The 17,967-nt window shown below is 36.5% G+C and overlaps 3 protein-coding genes across 6 annotated transcripts; 1 reads left to right on the forward strand and 2 right to left on the reverse strand.

Moving 5' to 3' along the window:
• Positions 1-661: 661 nt before the first annotated feature.
• On the forward strand, positions 662-8,309 carry GR1 (glutathione-disulfide reductase). The gene is made up of 17 exons (XM_068460867.2): positions 662-1,109; positions 1,483-1,648; positions 1,765-1,829; positions 1,914-1,983; positions 2,334-2,405; positions 2,752-2,955; positions 3,410-3,483; positions 3,575-3,658; positions 4,258-4,345; positions 4,469-4,550; positions 5,298-5,371; positions 6,271-6,378; positions 6,507-6,571; positions 6,691-6,804; positions 7,083-7,182; positions 7,817-7,870; positions 7,957-8,309. The coding sequence occupies exons 2-17, from the start codon at positions 1,508-1,510 to the stop codon at positions 8,050-8,052; spliced, it is 1,491 nt and encodes a 496-aa protein (XP_068316968.1). The 5' UTR covers positions 662-1,109; positions 1,483-1,507; the 3' UTR covers positions 8,053-8,309.
• A 264-nt stretch (positions 8,310-8,573) lies between these two features.
• On the reverse strand, positions 8,574-11,005 carry PTAC5 (plastid transcriptionally active 5). Of its 4 annotated transcripts, none has more exons than XM_068460869.2 (6): positions 10,327-11,005; positions 10,078-10,173; positions 9,863-9,973; positions 9,161-9,404; positions 8,944-8,996; positions 8,574-8,850 (listed from the first exon to the last, which is right to left on the reverse strand). In XM_068460869.2, the coding sequence occupies exons 1-6, from the start codon at positions 10,918-10,920 to the stop codon at positions 8,755-8,757; spliced, it is 1,194 nt and encodes a 397-aa protein (XP_068316970.2). In that variant the 5' UTR covers positions 10,921-11,005; the 3' UTR covers positions 8,574-8,754. The 4 variants fall into 4 exon arrangements, with proteins under 4 accessions (XP_068316970.2, XP_068316969.2, XP_068316971.2 ...); XM_068460868.2 differs by having other exon boundaries at positions 8,574-8,853; XM_068460870.2 differs by having other exon boundaries at positions 8,574-8,853; positions 8,944-8,981; positions 10,327-11,004.
• A 1,840-nt stretch (positions 11,006-12,845) lies between these two features.
• Positions 12,846-17,516, reverse strand: LOC137723593 (uncharacterized). Its single transcript, XM_068462791.2, has 12 exons — positions 17,290-17,516; positions 17,067-17,150; positions 16,653-16,748; positions 16,479-16,554; positions 16,272-16,367; positions 16,092-16,165; positions 15,838-15,945; positions 15,595-15,732; positions 14,072-14,177; positions 13,659-13,867; positions 13,236-13,343; positions 12,846-13,127 (listed from the first exon to the last, which is right to left on the reverse strand). Exons 1-11 carry the CDS (start codon positions 17,359-17,361, stop codon positions 13,275-13,277), a joined length of 1,128 nt encoding a protein of 375 aa, XP_068318892.1. The 5' UTR covers positions 17,362-17,516; the 3' UTR covers positions 12,846-13,127; positions 13,236-13,274.
• Between the last annotated feature and the right edge of the window lie 451 nt (positions 17,517-17,967).

The following is a 17,967-nucleotide window of genomic DNA, read 5'->3' on the forward strand; positions in this document are numbered from 1 at the left end:
TCCTTCTTTTGTGTATTATTATTTCTTCAACTTTATTGGAGATGATGATCCGACCACAAAGAAAGACAAGGTCACAACGCATCCACATGCGACTTTGATTTTTCAACTCTACCCCCTTCAATATGGTTTTTTTTGTTTTGTTTTTTTTTTTTTTTTAAGGGAAATGGCTGAAACATACATCATTGTTCCATATTTATACGCATCTCATTAATTTTCTTCATTGTTTTTATTTGTTGATTCACATTAATAGCCAAGAATAAATGTTAGTGTGTGAGGTTATAAATAATGTGTAAAAATGGATTTATTTAAAAAAAATAGTAACAAAAGCGTGAAAATCATCTAAATTCAGCTGTGGTGATTTTAGCTCAAATAAGAGTATTAACTTATATTTCATCTAGTTTTATCACGAATTTGCTAATTTTATACTAAACTATAATAATTAAACTAAATGGATTAAGTCACGAAAAATTAAGTAAGGAACGTGTAGTTAAGTCGATTATATAAAACATTTATCACATCTCAATTTTAATTTAAAAATAAAGTTTCAGAATTAAAACTAGGAATATAATCAGACAAAATCTGATTATAAAAAAAAAGTCAGACAAAAATATAATTTATGTTTATATTTGTTAGAAAACAAATTGAATAGGAAGAATACAGTGGCCTAGAAAGCAAGAAAAAAAGGTGGGAAAATGATAAAGCTATGAGTCACAACTAAACGTGGCAACTGAGAATATTTATAGGAAAATTTAACAAAAAACCATCTGTACCGTTTATTTTAACAAAAAATTATATTTTTACATTAAAATATTAATCCTTGTAAACCGCTCATTTTACATTTTATTTTACCATTATTGTTAAAATTCAAAATTTTTAAATCATTGTCATCGGTTTTCTTATTTATAACTCAAGATCCATTTACTTCCTTCCTTCCTTCCAACTAATTAGCGACGCGATTCACTCGGTCTCTGCAAACAAGAACAATCACCCTCCCATCCCTTCCTCCTATATCGTTGCTTAACCATCTCTCTCTTCTCTCTCTCTGCCGGTCCGAACCCCAGAAGAAGCCAAGCCACACCAGTCGCATCGCCATCTCCAACTTCACTCCGGTACGATCTATCTCTCCTTTCTTTATTTTCCCCGCGAAATTGTTCTGCTTATTATTATTGTTAACCTGTGATGGTTATGTATGTATATATGTATTATTTTTTTCATTTTTGGTGATGAAAGTTCATACTTTTGACCGCCTTTTTATTTGGACTTTGTTAATTTTGCTTTTTCATTATCTGGGAATTTTATTGGGTAAGTTGGGTCGTGTTCCTTCAGATTCAAAAAATGAAAAATTGTTTCTTTTTATATTGGTTCCTCCACTTTCTCAGCTGCCAAACAGAATGATAGCCTTTCCCCTCTGCACGATTCCTTGAAAATATGTATTATTTTTATATTTTTATGATGAAGATGATGATATTGTGGTTGCTGTAGATTCTGTTGGATTTACTCTGTAATCATGTCGAGGAAGATGCTAATTGATGGTGAGGTGAACCAACCTAATGAACAAGAGGCCCACTACGACTTCGACTTGTTTGTTATTGGGGCCGGAAGCGGTGGTGTCCGTGCCTCCAGAATTTCAGCTAATTTTGGAGCTAAGGTACATTCATGATACACAACCCAAACAACATTTTCGTCGATTATGTTTTCCTATGCATTGCTTGCTTTTTTCTGATAGAGGAGCATATCATGGGTTCATTTCATTTGATTTCATAGGTTGGGATATGCGAGCTTCCATTTCATCCTGTCAGCTCAGAAGTAATTGGAGGAGTGGGTGGAACGTATGTTCATTAACAAATTCAATGTTTTCTTTGGTGGTCTTCAAGTTGCTTATAGGGGTTTATGTTTGGACATTTGGTTTTCAGATGTGTCATTCGTGGTTGTGTTCCCAAAAAGATTTTGGTGTATGGAGCGTCTTTTGGTGGTGAAATTGAGGTGAGAATATGACATATACATAACTATTTATAGTTGATGTTAAATAGTCTGGTGAATCCGTAAGTCAATCATCTAGGAGGATCTTAGAAGCTGATTTTCTGTGAATTAGCAAGAAGACAAAAACAAACAGAAACAATTTAGTTGACACTCGAACAAATTGATCTGCATAATCTATTGCAATGCGAGGTCTATAGCATCTGCAATGTGTGTGTGTGTTCTTTTTCCTATGTACTTTGGTATTTCCAGTGGACAACCTGTTTGTTATGTTTGCATTGATATTTATTTCTTCTTATTAATAAAGAATTAATAAAAGACATGGCCTGAAGAATGTATTGGTTTTGCAATTGCAGGATGCCAGGAATTATGGGTGGGAAGTGAATGAGAAAGTTGATTTCAACTGGAAGAAACTTTTGCAGAAGAAGGTTGGTTAGAAATTAGAATAGAGTTTGAGTTGTAAATTTCACCCAACCTAATGCCATGTGATTGAAATATCATTTTATCAGAAATATTTAAATGTGTGTTGCCTTGCAAAATTATTACTGATATGCTATTGTGAACTTCTACTTGCTTGGCCTAATTGTTCTAAAACCCCACAGAAAAAAAAAAAAAAGCGTTAAATATGTATTGGCTTTGGGTTTTATTTTACAATTCTTTACTTGGTGTCTGCAATCCGGAAACATTTTCCCCCAGTTCATTTTAAATACCTTTTATTATTCATTAACTGGTGATTACAACTTGAAATTAACATGTATTTGTCTTCTTTTATAGACGGATGAAATAATTCGATTAAATGGAGTATACAAGCGCCTATTGTCAAATTCTGGGGTTAAATTGTTTGAAGGAGAGGGCAAGATAGTTGGTCCTAATGATGTCGAGGTGACACAGTTGGATGGCACTAAATTGAGCTATTCTGCGAAACACATATTGATTGCAACTGGCAGCAGGGCTCAACGACCTGCTATTCCTGGTCAGGTAGATTTTCTGCACACTGGGATTGGAAATGATATGCTAAATGTTTAGTTGGTACTTTATTACAATTTTATTTTGCACCAAGGGTGTTATGAAATTATGCAGTTATTTAAAAAAAAAAAAAAAAAAAAAAAAAAAGGAAAATTTATTGAACATCAAAGTGATAGTTTGTCTTTGATTTCTTTATTCATTGAAAGAAAACATAACAATTGAAAGAAACTGAAGGTGAGTCCTTTATATTTGAAGTAAAGCCAACCAAGCTTTTTGTCAATCCATTTAAGATTAACAGAGCTGGTGTTTATATTATTCAACTGTCCTCCATTTGCAACTCCACTGGCAGTATTGCCTGAGTTTGATTAAATGCTTAAAAATGGTTGATGCAATACTACTATGCGCCGCTTGTGTGGTTAACATGTATTCTTCTATTGTTCTAATTTACATTAATTGACATTTCTAGGAATTGGGTATATCATCTGATGAAGCATTGAGTTTGGAGGAGTTACCTAAACGTGCTGTGGTGCTCGGGGGAGGGTTTGTCTTAGTCTCTTCCTTTGTGTTGTTTGTTTAATTTTATCAGCTTAGCAAGCTCATTGTTTTTTCCATTATCCTCTCCTCATGTTAGGTACATTGCTGTTGAGTTTGCTTCAATATGGCGTGGGATGGGTGCTTCTGTGGATCTATTCTTCAGAAAGGAACTTCCATTGAGGTTGTTATTTGGACGCTATTGCTCTGTCCATTTATGAACTGTTAGGCTCTTTGATCTTTATGGTTGAGTTAGTGGGATGGAAAATTTTTCTGTCTATTATTTAATATTTGTTACGAGTGTCGCACACTAAGGCATTTATTGTGTGCTGAGTTGGATATTTAACATTTTGAGGGTTTTTTTTTACTGCACGGTAGATATTTTTATTGTGCTCAAACTTTGAATAAATCAAGTGGGATGACTCTGAAATTAAGAAATAGACAATGAACTGTAATTCTTTGTTAATGAATTTTTTTGGGACCATTAATCATCAATTTCCTAGTCGGTGCACCATTGTTACGACGTAAGGGTTTTATATCTTGCATGATTTATGGAACCTAATGCTCTTTTTCTTTCCCTTTTTGTCCCATGCTTTTTTGAAAAGAAAAATTGGCTTGTTTCCTTCTTATTCGTGCCTCTTACGGAGCTTCCTGATCGAAAGAAATTTAAATTTAGTTTTTGATGATGCTCCACTTACCTTGCATTTGATAGCCAGAAGTTGTTTCCTTTTCATGTATGAGAAGTCTATTGCATTCTCACTATATTGGGCACTTCTTCTGCAGAGGTTTTGATGATGAATTGAGGGCAGTGGTGGCACGGAATCTGGAAGGAAGGGGAATTGATCTACACCCGCAGACAAATTTGACAGAGGTATTCAGTCTCATAGGAAGTGTGGATTGACCTCTTTTGCTGTCCTTGCTTTTGTAGTTTATACGTTTCAACTTCTGTTTGATCTTTGCTTCTCATTGTACTGAATTATTTCTGTGAATTCAGCTAGTAAAAACAGAGGATGGCATAAAAGTTCGCACAGATCATGGGGAAGAGCTGATAGCAGATGTTGTACTGTTTGCCACTGGTAACTACATACTCATTTAGTTGAATTTCTTATGTGGGGCTCGAAGTTAATGTTACTTACTAATGCCAAAATAAATTTAAACTAAGCACTAAAACAAATGAAAAACCATGAGCTCCTACTTATTGTTGATTTTAGCAATAAAAGATTTCACATTTTGGCATAGGTTGGAGAATGTTACATTTTTAACGTAGGTTAATGGAAACATTTTCCTTGTCAACTGATGTCAATAAAAAAACTTTTCCTCTCCAAGAATCCAACTCAAGTCAATACCACTTGTTAAAGTTTCTCTTCATTGACCTCTCCTAAAAAGGACAAATTGATTGACCCAATGGTCCCAATCCTAATATTGAAATGCACTAGTTTATGTCGGAGGTTAAGTTGATCATGCTTGCACAGAAATTAGGATTTGTTCTAAGCATTTATTTTCACTTGCATTTTAATTTATTTTCAATTTTAATGTGAAAAATACACCAATGTTGATGCCCTTCGAATTGCACGTTGTTGCATATCCTGAGTTTAAATGATTATAATAATTCCGACTGTTGCACTACTTTAACGTTTATCCAGACATTTTGGGAATTTAATGACTCATATAACGGTCTGTTCGCTAGTAGTATAAACTTGGGTTGTTTCTTATAACTTGGAGCATTTTAGGGGTGAACACTGAACATTGTAATGATATTTCGTAGTTATGGTTTTGCCTTAGTTTCTTGCACAGATGATTTTATCTCAGTCTATAAATGACAGGTCGGTCTCCCAATACAAAGAGGTTGAATTTGGAAGCTGTAGGCGTGGAACTTGATAAAACAGGAGCTATAAAGGTTACTAGCTTTGTTTTTTTGCATTTTGTGCTTATTATCATTTCATATTTTCATGTGTTTCAACTTTTGAAATGGATTTTTATGTGCCTGAGTTGAGCATTTTCTAGACATTTGAAGTTATTGCAAATCCGGTCGTAGTATCTTTTGTATCTTCTGTTAATTTGTAGTTGCGAATCTGAGAGTTCAATATTTAGTTTGAGTCCCCTGCCCTTTTACTGTTTGAGAAGGTAAATGGTTTTGCTTGCACATTTTTGGGCCCCCTAACTACAGTTTGGGTGTTCAGTAATATCTCAATTATCTGTCATATTGTGTCCCCCCTGCCTTTGTGGTCATCAATGCAACCATCAAAGGTCGACCACGTAGCAGATTGACCAGTTCAATGCATACGCTTGATATACAGCTGGGGTTTGGAATCATAACTTCTATTTTCAGGTTCCATCCTCGCCAGTTTTAGGTGTGCCCTGTAATTAAGTGATGAGACTGGATTGTCGACTTTGGTAAATATGTGCGAAGTACAAGCTGGGGTTGCAAATGTTATGCCACCAATGACCTATCATATAGAGCCCTTTCTTTTGGGTGGTCTCCGTTAAAGGATGGAGACGGGGATATATATTTCCTTTTTTGTGGAAAATATTGATACCAAATAGAGCCTTTTCTTTTAGTTAAAAAACAATATAGGTTTATAAAGTTGATTTTTGTTATACTAATTCATCTTACCTTGTTTGTCTGTTTCTCTTTTCCTACAGTTTTTTATTTTTCATTTGTCTGATCCTTTGTCCTAATTTAATATTCCATGCTGGCATGACAGATTGCACTTGATGTTTACAGAAATAGTTAACGTTTTACTATTCGAGCAATAATAACATATAGGTAGGTCTCTGCTGTCTTTTCTCTTCCAGGTGGATGAGTATTCACGTACCAATGTACCTAACATCTGGGCTGTTGGCGATGTTACAAACCGAGTAAACCTTACCCCTGTGGCTCTAATGGAGGGAACATGCTTTGCAGTATGTATTTACTTTATCCACTTTCCTTTAACTTTATCAATTGTGTAATATTTTCCCCATAGATTCTGTGCTATCTCAACAAGCAGGTGATTTGATACTGTTATTTGTTTACTTTATGTTCCCTACAGAAAACTGTTTTTGGTGGGCAACCTAGCAAACCAGATTACCGCGATATACCCTGTGCAGTGTTTTGGTAATAGTTTTTTCTTTTAATAAATGGGCCTTCCTTTGTTTATTTACTTGGTGACTGTTTTTGTATAATGGGGCTGGTCATGATAAATACGTTACATACTTGTGTTTGGTGGTTTGCAGCATACCACCTCTTTCTGTTGTGGGCCTTAGTGAAGAGCAGGCAATAGAACAAGCCAAGGGTGATATATTGGTTTTCACATCAACTTTCAACCCAATGAAGAACACTGTATCTGGGTACGTATGTCATTATGAGGTCTTGCTCTAAATTATGTTCATGGTCTACCAATCATATGCTATCTTTGGATCATAGCATGTCACCACATCGTTGGATCAACATGAGAGGTCACTTATCAGTTGCACAATTATATACAAAAATTTATGATTTCATTCAGCGTCTAGTTATAAGCTATATTGTTAACCTTGAACCTCTAGTTACTCATTATGAGCAAAATTTGTTGTCTTCTCTTGGTGTTTTAAGCACGAACTCAGTATTTCTCATAATTCTTATATAGACGACAAGAAAAGACAATTATGAAGCTTATTGTTGATGCTGAGACAGATAAAGTCATTGGGGCATCCATGTGTGGGCCAGATGCAGCTGAGATTATGCAGGTATATATTCTGTTGCTTGTACAGCCTGTAAATATGAAATGATCTGTTCTGTGTTGTTAAATTTAACAGTTTTGAGACGAACCATGCTCTATGATTGCCCAAGATTTCCACGTTTTTACTACATAAGTAATGGAATAATTTGACTATCAAGTCCTTAAGAGTGTGCGCGCGCGCATGCATGTGGTACTTGAGTATCATTTCTGGGATAATAGGCTTCTTTGAGTTTGATCTGACAAAGTATTTCATACCAAGGCTTTGACATGTTTAGGAAATAAGGGTGAGTCCGGTAACAATCTTAAGAAATCCTTGATCAGTGGGGAAAAAATTTGGCGTACCTGCTTATAAGAATAAAAATTCAAAGTTGTACAGGCTCTGGAAGAGCGTGTTTAAAATTGATTTCAAATAAGGTGTATGGTCATGTGGAGGAGATCTTAGTTAATGTCACAGGAAAGCTAAAACTAATTAGCTGATAGGAAGCGTTAATGTCATAAGATTCATTCCCTATAAAATAAAGCTTCTCTCACCGTGTTGCTGAGGTTTTCTGTAACTCGAGTTTATAGTGCTTCTAAATGCTGTCTATAGTACGATTGATCTCCTTTTAATTTCACCCATCTGTTTTGGGTGCCTTAAACAGGGAATCGCTATTGCATTGAAGTGCGGAGCAACCAAGGCACAATTTGACAGTACGGTAAGTCGTGTATGTAAAGCTGGGGACGATTCAATTTCTGAGGTACACTTTTACTGAAAATGTTTTTTCTTTCATTCATTGTGCAGGTGGGAATTCACCCTTCCTCGGCAGAGGAGTTTGTGACAATGCGTTCAGCGACAAGGCGTATTGTTGCAGGTACCAAACCAAAGACAAATCTGTAGGATGCGAACAATGGACGGAAAGAGTCGTTACAAGGTCTGGAGGAGACAGTGTTTTGCTTTTACCAGAGGAAACTTAGGTATATTTGGGAAATTGAAATTGGTCGAATTTCGTCAGAATAAAAGCTTCTTCGAACGCATATCCGATTAGGGCCGTATAGGTTCTCTGATGACTTATGAAGATACAAAACTGTTGTATTCAAACACATACACTGCTTTGATCCAACATTTGATATCTATGATTTTGTTGCTGTGTTTTACATCCTCGGCTGCGTTAGTTGATATTCGATATTGTTTAATTGATTGTGCGTTTGATTCTGTTTCACCTTTTCGACGAGGAATAGGATTCTGTACTTTGTAAGGGGTCCATTATAAGCAAAACTAATAAACAGTACCGAAAGTGTTTCGTTAAAAACGAACAATACTGGAAGTGTTTCGTTAAAACTCCCTTATAAGGTATAAAACTCCCTTATTATACCTTAAGTAAACTGCATCTAAGCGGAAGCATAAAACGACACGAAATATGAACATAATCTGCACTGTGAACCGAGATTTTGTAGGCCGATGCGGGGGAGAATAAACCGTAGATATACATTTGCTGCCCTTGTATATAAATGCAAAATACATTACCACTGAACAACCAAATACATGCACTATAGCATAAAACTGCACATGTACCGAATTATACAAGTATGTATTTCGTGCCTAGGCTACTGGTTTCCCATCACATACGTCGCAAATCGTATACCCGAGACCTTCACAATATGGACACTTTGCTCCCTCCTCCACCCAATCCAAGAACTGCTATCATTCAACCCAATATTACAAGTTAATCTTGGATGATTCTGGGAACAGAAGAATGAGAAAAATAATAATTAACGTAAATCATCTCACCTGTTCTTCAATGTTTGGCTCACCAGTTCCGTCACATTCTGCACATGTAAAAACTGCTTCAGTTACTAAAAGCCATTAGTGTTCAACATTATATTTGGAAATCAAATCAAAGAAAGATATAAACTTATATTTGGAAATCAAATCAAAGAAAGATATAAACACGCATATGAAGAAGGGTTAAATTTAGTGAGAAGGTCGGAAGACAGAGAGGGAGTACCTGTACACAATAAGCGACCCTCCCCTCGGCAAGTAAGGCACCTTGTTGAGGCACCCACTGTCTTGCCATCACCACCTTTTTTCTTGTTGGTGATAAGTCTAGAAGAATCTTCCCAGCGGTTCTCTCCTAGAAGAAAAACTCGATGGTGGGATACCTCTACTTCTGTACCGTCTTCTTTCACTACTGTTTGCTGGACCTCTGTAATTTCTGTTGCAGAAGTAACTGCAGCTCCATTTGCAACTTCCTACGCAACAGAACCCACTCAACCATTACAAGAACCACAATGTGCTTAAGGCAATGTTGTGTGATGTTGAGTTTATTTCTTTGTTAACTACTCGTCTCGTGAAGTGGAACTACAAAACCTCCTGTCTGTGCAAGCAGAATAGAGTCAGATATTTAGGTCCGTTTAATTAAGTACTAGTGCTTCGTCGTTGGTACTCGAAGGCTCAATTCACTTCAAGTTGAACTATGAGACGAGTTTATGGTTCCTCATGAAGCACACTATTATTTTTCGCCTAAGTGAGGAATGCAGGTGATGATTTTCCAAACCAATTATGTTAGTTCTAAGAATGATTACAGAGTACAATATATTGGTACCGAAACTTAAACATTAGCTTCTTCCTTTTAGTAAAGACTTACGCAGTTTGTCCGGTAATTAATATATGAATGCTGCTAGCCTAGAACCTCATGGTTCCAACATACCTTCGGAGTAGTCGCCCTTTTGTCATCTGCAACCTCAATTGTTGGATCCGCAAATAAAAGTTCAAGAAGTTCTGCAGTCACTATTCCGTCTTGAGGAATGTCTAAGGAGGCCTGTCGAACAAGTTACTACAAGTTCAGTAACCTACATAACACTTTCCACTGCCATTATTTTGTTTACCCTTATGCAGTCGCATACAACGAAATCTGAAACTTACTTGCCAAGTTTTGACAGCACGTTCTGTTCCGGTTGAGAAGCTGGAAAACTCCATGTCTTCCTCACCCGAGTAAAAACCGAGTTTTAGCAATGCTTCCTGTCATCAACAATTCAAATCACTCGAATATCGGAACATTTCTGAATGCAGAATAAGAAAGAGAAAACCCAATTGAAATATGTTGATGCATTTTGGTTAAACAGAAGGAATCGTAGAATCCGAAAAATCAAAACTCGCCTTTCAAAAGCAGACCTGCATTGCTCGGACTTCTTCACCTTCCAGTCCCTTCCGCAAAGCACTTCTGCTCCTCGTCCTCGTCGTCTTCTCCTCCTGCTTCACTTCCGAAACCGCAATCACCTCCTTCTCCTGAATCTCCTGAATTTCCTGATGATTCAACTCCAGGGCTTTGGAGGTCGACCCTGTCTCCGCTATCAGATTCTTCTCCTTTAGCATCTGCAGCAAACCGGCGACGCTGGCGATGGTGTCGGACTCCGACACCACCGAAGCCCCTCCTCCCAGTCCTCCCTGGCGCTCCAGAGCCTGGATTTTGAGCTTGAGCTCCGCAATTTCACGGAGGAGCGCGTCGCGGTCGCGCGCCCAGCGCTGTTCCTCCCGGAGCCACCTCTGCTCCTCGCGGAGCCATCGCTGCTCTTCGCGGAGCCACCGGGACTCTTCGGCTGCGTCGTGGGAAGAATTTGAAGAGAAGCAGATGGTGTTGGGGAGTTTTAGGGATTTGAAGGAGAGGGAAAGTGGGGAGAGAGTGTCGTAGTTGTGGCGCCTGGGGAGGAGAGGAGGAGGAGGAGGAGGAGGGTGAAGAAAGAGAACGAGAGAGGAAGCTGCAGACATCCCTGAGAAATCACAGGCGAAAATTGAAATGCAGAGGAGGAAGAAGAAGAAGAAGAAGAAGAAGAAGATATGAGTGAGCGAAGGAGTGAAAGCAGTGATATTTATTTGAGTGGATATCAATAAAGTGGCTCACCCAACTGTCACCATTTGGCAACCGCCGCTTCCAACCGTTGGAGCGATTTTTGTTCACCATGCTAAATCGATTATTACAAGGAACTTTAGTGAAAAAATTTCGGTATATTTTGAGTTTTGTCTAATAAAAGTAGTATATGCTCACATACAAGGTGTGTGAAAATTTTTACTTCGATTGTTAAAATTGAAAGAGAAATGAAGAGAGTGAGAGAGAACATGGGAGCGAGGAAGGAGAGAGATAGGATGTTTTTTTTTTTTTTAACATGTAGGTGAGATTTAAAAAAAAAAAAATTTGTTTTGTGAAATTACGTTACTGTTCTTAACTTTTTTTGTTGTAACAGAAGACAAAAATGTCTTTTCACTATCTTTTAGTTGACAAAGAAGATTTCATTAATATAGTTTTAGATAAAATAGATTAAATCAAATTTATTCAAAGGTAATGAATTTAGTGATGATTAAAAAAATCACTTTAGGATGGTGAGCAAAAATATTTTTTTTTTCTCACTAATATACATTTTAATTGATTTCTATTTTTGAAATACTCTCCCTTACCTCAATGTGATAGTTTGAACGCTCCCTCTCTTTTAATAATAATACATTTTTCTACAAATAGTGAAAGCGTAACAGCAAAAACTTATTGCCACAACTTTTAATTTACTTTTTCGAAGTATTAAAATATCATTATAAAAACGTTTCATGTGTCATTTTAGGTGCATTATAATTTATAAGCTTCGTAAAACAAATAGCTTGCATCTAAACATAATCAGCTAACAGCTGTAACAACAAACTACCCACTAGACGTTTCAAAGACCGGATTTGCTATAAGGTCAGGGGGCTCTTCAAAATTCAACCGAGAGAGAATTGTCACAAAGCAGAGCTATTCGAGTGAGGAGGTGAGCAACTTCATTTGCTTGGCGACGCACCATCAAAGCTTTGGCAACTTCCACAATTGGCCCAACATAGGACGAATTAGGAGAACCCTCTTGCAAGGCAGCAACAATCTGGAGAGAGTCGCTTTCGATCAAAATATTATGCCAGCTCCTTTCTATCGCCAAGATAAGCCTCTCTCTAATTGCCAATGCCTCAATTTGAAGACATGGGCAACACCAGGTGGTTAGAAAATCCTTTGGAATGGTTTCGTCCGTTTGAGATATTCCACTATTGGTGGAAGAGACTTAGTTTATCTGTGTCTCTGATAGCTTAAGCTAAATAACTTATCCATGTGTATTGGATACAAGCCCTTTGAGGTCAGAATTAGATCTATTTAATATTCTGACAAACACACTAAGCTAAAAGCTCGTGATCAGATCTGAATGGAGATTCTAAGAAGTAGGTTCTCATGCGTTAGAATAAGTCACTTGTTGATCTAGCGTGCACTATCAATTTATATGAAAGATTATTATGGAGTCTTCATATGATGTAGACAGTGCATCTACTGCAATGTATAAGATTGATCTTATGTTCTTAATGGATACCAGAGTCTTTATATGTGGAGTGGCGTGCTTGATTGCAACGTACACTTGATGGTTCACCTATATGAGTGTGAAAGTGAGGCCGCTTCCTATGACGGCTTGGGCAGTTTCTCTAGAGCATTCAAGATAATTTAGCTTGGGCAGGTTCTGTTGACATTTTCTCATTATTTATCACCATGTACTAGTTTTACACGGTGATAAATAATAATTGTCAAAGGACTGGATCATGATGCTACCAGTATTACCCAAATCAATATTACAAATGTTAAAGTGGGAAGGCGTACCCTGAAATGCAAGGCAAATTGTCAAAGGACTGGATGATGAAGAAGAAATGATTGAATTATTTGCCTTATTCAAAAACTTGGAAGATAGAATTTAATACACCAAATACATATATCATAGAGAATCTCCTCTACAATCCTCTAATCCAGATAATAATTGACTGAACACGCCATGAATCTTCTTGCTCATACACTAAGTACCTAAACCATGCTTTACAAAAAACAACCCTGTATCGAACAATCAACTTTTCCATGAAGGTAAATACCCAATTTATGCCAACTGTGCGTAAATGAGCGAGCATCTGATAGGGGCTTGAAAAACCTGAACCATGTTCAATATCATCGATCAACAGAATCCCAATAATATTAATCAAGGATGCATACAAGAATGCAATTACGTAGAACACGTCAGAAAAGGTTTAGCGTCAACCTGGGCCTGAAACATTGATCAAGTAGCTGCCTGCCATGCTCAGTCCAGCTTGACGTTAGAGTAGAGTAACGTATCCCTGGTGACTGGCATATTCACAAGGAAGCACACCTATATAAAGAAAAGACACAAAACAAGTAAATATCCTTCTAACCACCAAACAGGTAAACACATTATTGATCCACACGATCGGTCTAAAATACAATTAAACAATCGTTAGATGATTCACTTTTGTACATTCAAGAAAAACATCAGATGAAAAGTGGTTCATGTAGAACTAGGTTCATCGTTTCATCCTTAAGTTTGTCATGTCCTGGCCAAAGTCCAGCAAAGCATCAGATGTTATGGCCAATGGGTTTTGTTCATGGTTTTTTCTTCTTTTTCGTTTTCAGCTGACTCTGATCTTTAAGAACAAGTGAAACTTACCCCCAAAAGAGTTGAAACGATAAGAATAATTCCTGTGATCCAAGCAAGTGTACGCCTAACCAATAACACTTGCACAATTTTTGTATTATTCAGGCCTTCTTTTTCAGCCAACAAACGAGCATATGATCGACTAGTATACATCACATTCAACATCTTTCCCGACTCCACAGGTGCAACTCCATTGAAAAGGATAGCTCCAACAATTTGACCTGCAAAATTGTTAATTTAACATTATTTCTAAAGACGACGACGAAAAATTTCAAATGAACTATTGAATGAAGAAAATATATATTCATGAAAGTACCAAATATATGGCAGATATATACATAAAATTGGCAACGATGTTTGTAGAAACAACAATTGCTTTAAAAGAACGAGAATTAACTAATAAAGTTTAAAACCAAAATGATCACCTTTGTACGCATTTTCAAGTGAATCAAATATCTTGGACAGTGTAGCAAGTAGTAGCTCCACTCCATGTTGAGCAGCTCCATCAGTTCCATACTGCTCTTGCAAAACCTATCATAAGGTTTTGAAGTTTTTTTATTAAGCTATGGAACTCGATGCAGACACACAATAAAAATAAACAAAAAACAGAGTCAAGGAAGTGCAAGCATATGATTTGACTGCGTGTACACAATTAATATATGCACATATACCAAATATATGAATCTTATGCAATGCAGTTTCGATACTATATTTTGATATACTCTTTTCTTCTTAAAAGAGAAAAAAAAAATATCAACTAATCAAAGTGAAGAAGCTGCCTACAAAGAAAACAAACAGACCTCTAACCAGTAAATTGCTATAGATGAAGAAACATACAATGCCCAAAAGTATCTTTAATTAGAAGCACAAAACATCCCTCGAGATAACCAAAATGAACTTTAACACTGGCCTTCCAATCCACATGAATAATAGAATAGTATATCCCAAATCCAGAGGGAGTCAAAGCACACAATGATGTCAAAAGTAAATTCCACCCTACATACCTCCACCGGTATATATTTAGATCTTGTTTGTCCTTGTTCCTAACCACAATTTTCTTTTCTCACTTTTAAACGAGTAGTTGGATCCAAAATCCCTAATCACTTTTAAACGAGTAACTAATCTGTAAACTGAAATTACAGTATTACACCAATACTCCACACTATTTTACACCTAAATTAAAGGACCTACTTGTTTCGGTAAAAACATTGCACACAAAATTGACACCATTACACGATGAAATAGGTATGTTGTATTTTTGTGTTCGTAGTGATGAGTAGGGAGCTGGATGTTATGGATACATTTTGTACCTCTAGTGAACTACTGGTCCACTGCAAGCATGTTTTGTTTCTTATTAACAAGAACAAAACAAAAAAGAGCATAAAGCAAACAACCACACTTCAAAATATGTTCTTTATTACTTGGAGTCAACCATGTTTGAGCAGTGGGTCGGTGGTGATAACCATTCCCCAAAAAAAGAGAAGTACCCCACAAGCAAATAGATCTCTAAACTATATTATGCATACAAGAATGTGGATGGTTTAAGATTTCCAGAATCCAGAAATTTTCAGTACTATGGAGTTCCACAAATGAAGTACAAAAAACCGTCGAAGGATACTCTTAACAGAAGAGTACGTTATCACTTATATTAACTGAGAAACTGTGGCTTGCCTGTCACAATAGATATGTACAGACAGCAAAAAAACCAAAAAAAAAACCAAAAAAAATAAACCCCTAAACGTATACATATGTACAGACAGCAAAAATACTTTTTGTTGGTTACTACTTTGCCACAACTCAGAGCACATACAGCTTTGAAATTCTTAACAGTTACATTAGTAACCTAACTTAAATATACATTATATCAAGCTTTAATTCTACCAGCAAGCATATCTGCTGACATCCATTTTAAACTTTGAAGTCATCCAAAAAAGGAAGAAAACAACACCTTGATTCCATCAAAACGGCCCGTTAATAACTCAGCTGGGCTATGGATGTTGTGTGACAAATCTTGATGCATCTCTGTTGCCCTTTTAAAGTTGTGGATGAGAGACAGAAGGCTAGTTGTGAATATCCTATCTGATTCCTGTAAACATATACGATGCAGGCCTTCCAATATAAGCCACCATTTTACAACATGTATACAATGCATATCAAACAAATGAACATGTTGTAGTGAATCTTAGAAAACCTTTGACATATGAAGCTTCAAGTTGTCGCCATTGGCCAAAGGGATGCTCAACTCTCCATTTAGTGGTTCTAATGTATCAATAACATATGAACCACTCATCCAAGCTGCCTAAAGAAGAAAAAAATCTTAACATTAAAATTAAAGCAAAAACTCAAGTTCATTTTCATGTATACGAGAATAAAAAAACCAGGCATGTGGAATAGATGAACATCAAAAACAAAACATGATACAGAATATCTTCAAGCCAGACTCACAAAATCTCCAATCTCCTTGTCAGTATAATCTGTCGTTTGTTCATCCAAAGAAAACACAGAAACTTCACCTTCATCTGCAACAACACGTATAATGGACAAAATTTACATAATTCTAAATGAGGAATAGACTAATGTCCTTGCACTACTTTCACAAGTTACTCATTTAGAAGGGTAATATACCTGGAAGCTCGATGTCAGCTTTGCTTGAGCTAAGGTCGATCTTGGAACTATAGGCACTGCTGAACATGACACTGTCTTTGACTACAAGAGCATGATCTGCAGGAATTTTGACATCAAAGTTTATAATAAGTGCACAAAGTAATATAATAATGGTAAAAGTGTAAAAGTTAACATGCATTTTACTATTTTAGGGACCAAGTTATATACCACCAATTCCTCCGATTTCAAGCGCCACAACAGCTCGAGGCCTATTGAATGGATTAGGCACAAGCACCTCATTCAACTACCGCAAAGCAACAACAAAATATGACAAATTAGATCTTTGAGTAACACGATGGGGGTAACTAGAGAAAATAACTTCGCATTACTTATTATCCACACCTTAGCTGAACCAGTAGCTGAGAGCGTGGAAGGTGGTGCAAATCCAAGCAAGACTGACACAGCTGCACTGACGTCTGAGAGCAACATTGAGTCGGGCTGCGTAAGCAAAAGGCAAGTAGTATTAGCAGATAATTGAAGAAAAATCTGCAAGTATTCAATATCTAGATAAAACAACTGAAAAAAAAAAATATCCCTTGCAGTACCAAAATCAAATATAACAACAAGAGGTATGCTTAAAATTCCGCCAAAAAATCCCAGGAATCCCTTTTGGGCGGAACAAGAAATACGTTGACACGATCAAATTTCTAACAATTTCAAGTTCAATTAGGCTGAATTTAATATGTGAAGTTGTGACCTTTACATAATTAAACTGAACTGGGGAATTCTGAATCAACAAGCAATTGCGGGAATTACCTTGACGACATCGTTTGAGGAAGGGTTACGAAGAAAATGATGAGTGGAGCTGTCGATGAAGAAGACAGAGGTAGTACCGTCAGCCTGATTCAAAATCGAACAAAACAGTAATCAGATCGGCGACCTATCATTATCACATAGATATATACACACACAAATATATATATATATATATAGAGAGAGAGTGAGAGAGAGAGAGAGAGAGAGAGAGAGAGAGGCGAACCTTAGCGTTGGAGGAGATAAACGAAGCAATGGCGAGTATGTAGAAGCAGACGGTGCGTGTGAGTAAATCCATGGGAGAGAGAGGATCTGATCTGTGGCTCTGCTACTTGGAATGAGGAAGGAACTGATTCGTTCCTTTTGATTTCAAGAAAGAAGCCGCGAGCGACGTCGTATCAGTCTATACTCTTCCTTTTTTTTTTTTCTTTTTTTTTTTTGTCAGATGGTTTGGAACTAAAACCTAATCATTAGGAGTATTTATGTGAGCAAACGCTAGTCTTCAAGTTATCAATGAATCACGAATTTTGTACTAATTGTCGTAATTGTTCATATTCTTACTCGTGCACTCTGTAAAAATAATCTATGCAAAAAATCAATAAAATATAAGATTGTCTTCGAACCATATAAAAACATATGGAGGAATTCAGTAAAAGAATTACAAAATGTCCATCTATTTGCTACAGTTGATTGATTAAACGACCTTATTTTAGTTGAATTTTTGCAAATATAATCTTTACAAAATGATTTATAATATGAAATATTTCAATTTATAAGCAATAATAATCAGAATGTTCCGTAAATTAGTATAAAGTATCTTAAAAGAGTCGAGCCTTTCTCTTTCAAAAATATCATTATGTCCTCTCTTTTTTTATTTAAAGTTATGCCCTTATGAATATTGAAT

Source organism: Pyrus communis, chromosome 4 (genome assembly GCF_041283825.1).
Source record: "Pyrus communis isolate YQ-2024b chromosome 4, ASM4128382v1, whole genome shotgun sequence".
Lineage (NCBI taxonomy): Eukaryota > Viridiplantae > Streptophyta > Magnoliopsida > Rosales > Rosaceae > Pyrus > Pyrus communis.

What these genes read in the sequence shown, in the direction of transcription:
- LOC137723593 (XM_068462791.2), bottom strand. Translation starts at nt 17,361, where the DNA reads ATGGATTTACTCACACGCACCGTCTGCTTCTACATACTCGCCATTGCT. An exon ending in TTATCTCCTCCAACGCTAAG is followed by an intron (nt 17,151 to 17,289) that starts GTTCGCCTCTCT and finishes ATTTTGAATCAG; the next exon opens with GCTGACGGTACTACCTCTGT. An exon ending in CAGCTACTGGTTCAGCTAAG is followed by an intron (nt 16,555 to 16,652) that starts GTGTGGATAATA and finishes GCTTTGCGGTAG; the next exon opens with TTGAATGAGGTGCTTGTGCC.
- PTAC5 (XM_068460868.2), bottom strand. Translation starts at nt 10,920, where the DNA reads ATGTCTGCAGCTTCCTCTCTCGTTCTCTTTCTTCACCCTCCTCCTCCT. An exon ending in AAGAAGTCCGAGCAATGCAG is followed by an intron (nt 10,174 to 10,326) that starts GTCTGCTTTTGA and finishes TGTTGATGACAG; the next exon opens with GAAGCATTGCTAAAACTCGG. An exon ending in AGCCAAACATTGAAGAACAG is followed by an intron (nt 8,854 to 8,943) that starts GTGAGATGATTT and finishes GTTGAATGATAG; the next exon opens with CAGTTCTTGGATTGGGTGGA.
- GR1 (XM_068460867.2), top strand. Translation starts at nt 1,508, where the DNA reads ATGTCGAGGAAGATGCTAATTGATGGTGAGGTGAACCAACCTAATGAA. An exon ending in AGAAACTTTTGCAGAAGAAG is followed by an intron (nt 2,406 to 2,751) that starts GTTGGTTAGAAA and finishes CTTCTTTTATAG; the next exon opens with ACGGATGAAATAATTCGATT. An exon ending in CGCAGACAAATTTGACAGAG is followed by an intron (nt 4,346 to 4,468) that starts GTATTCAGTCTC and finishes CTGTGAATTCAG; the next exon opens with CTAGTAAAAACAGAGGATGG.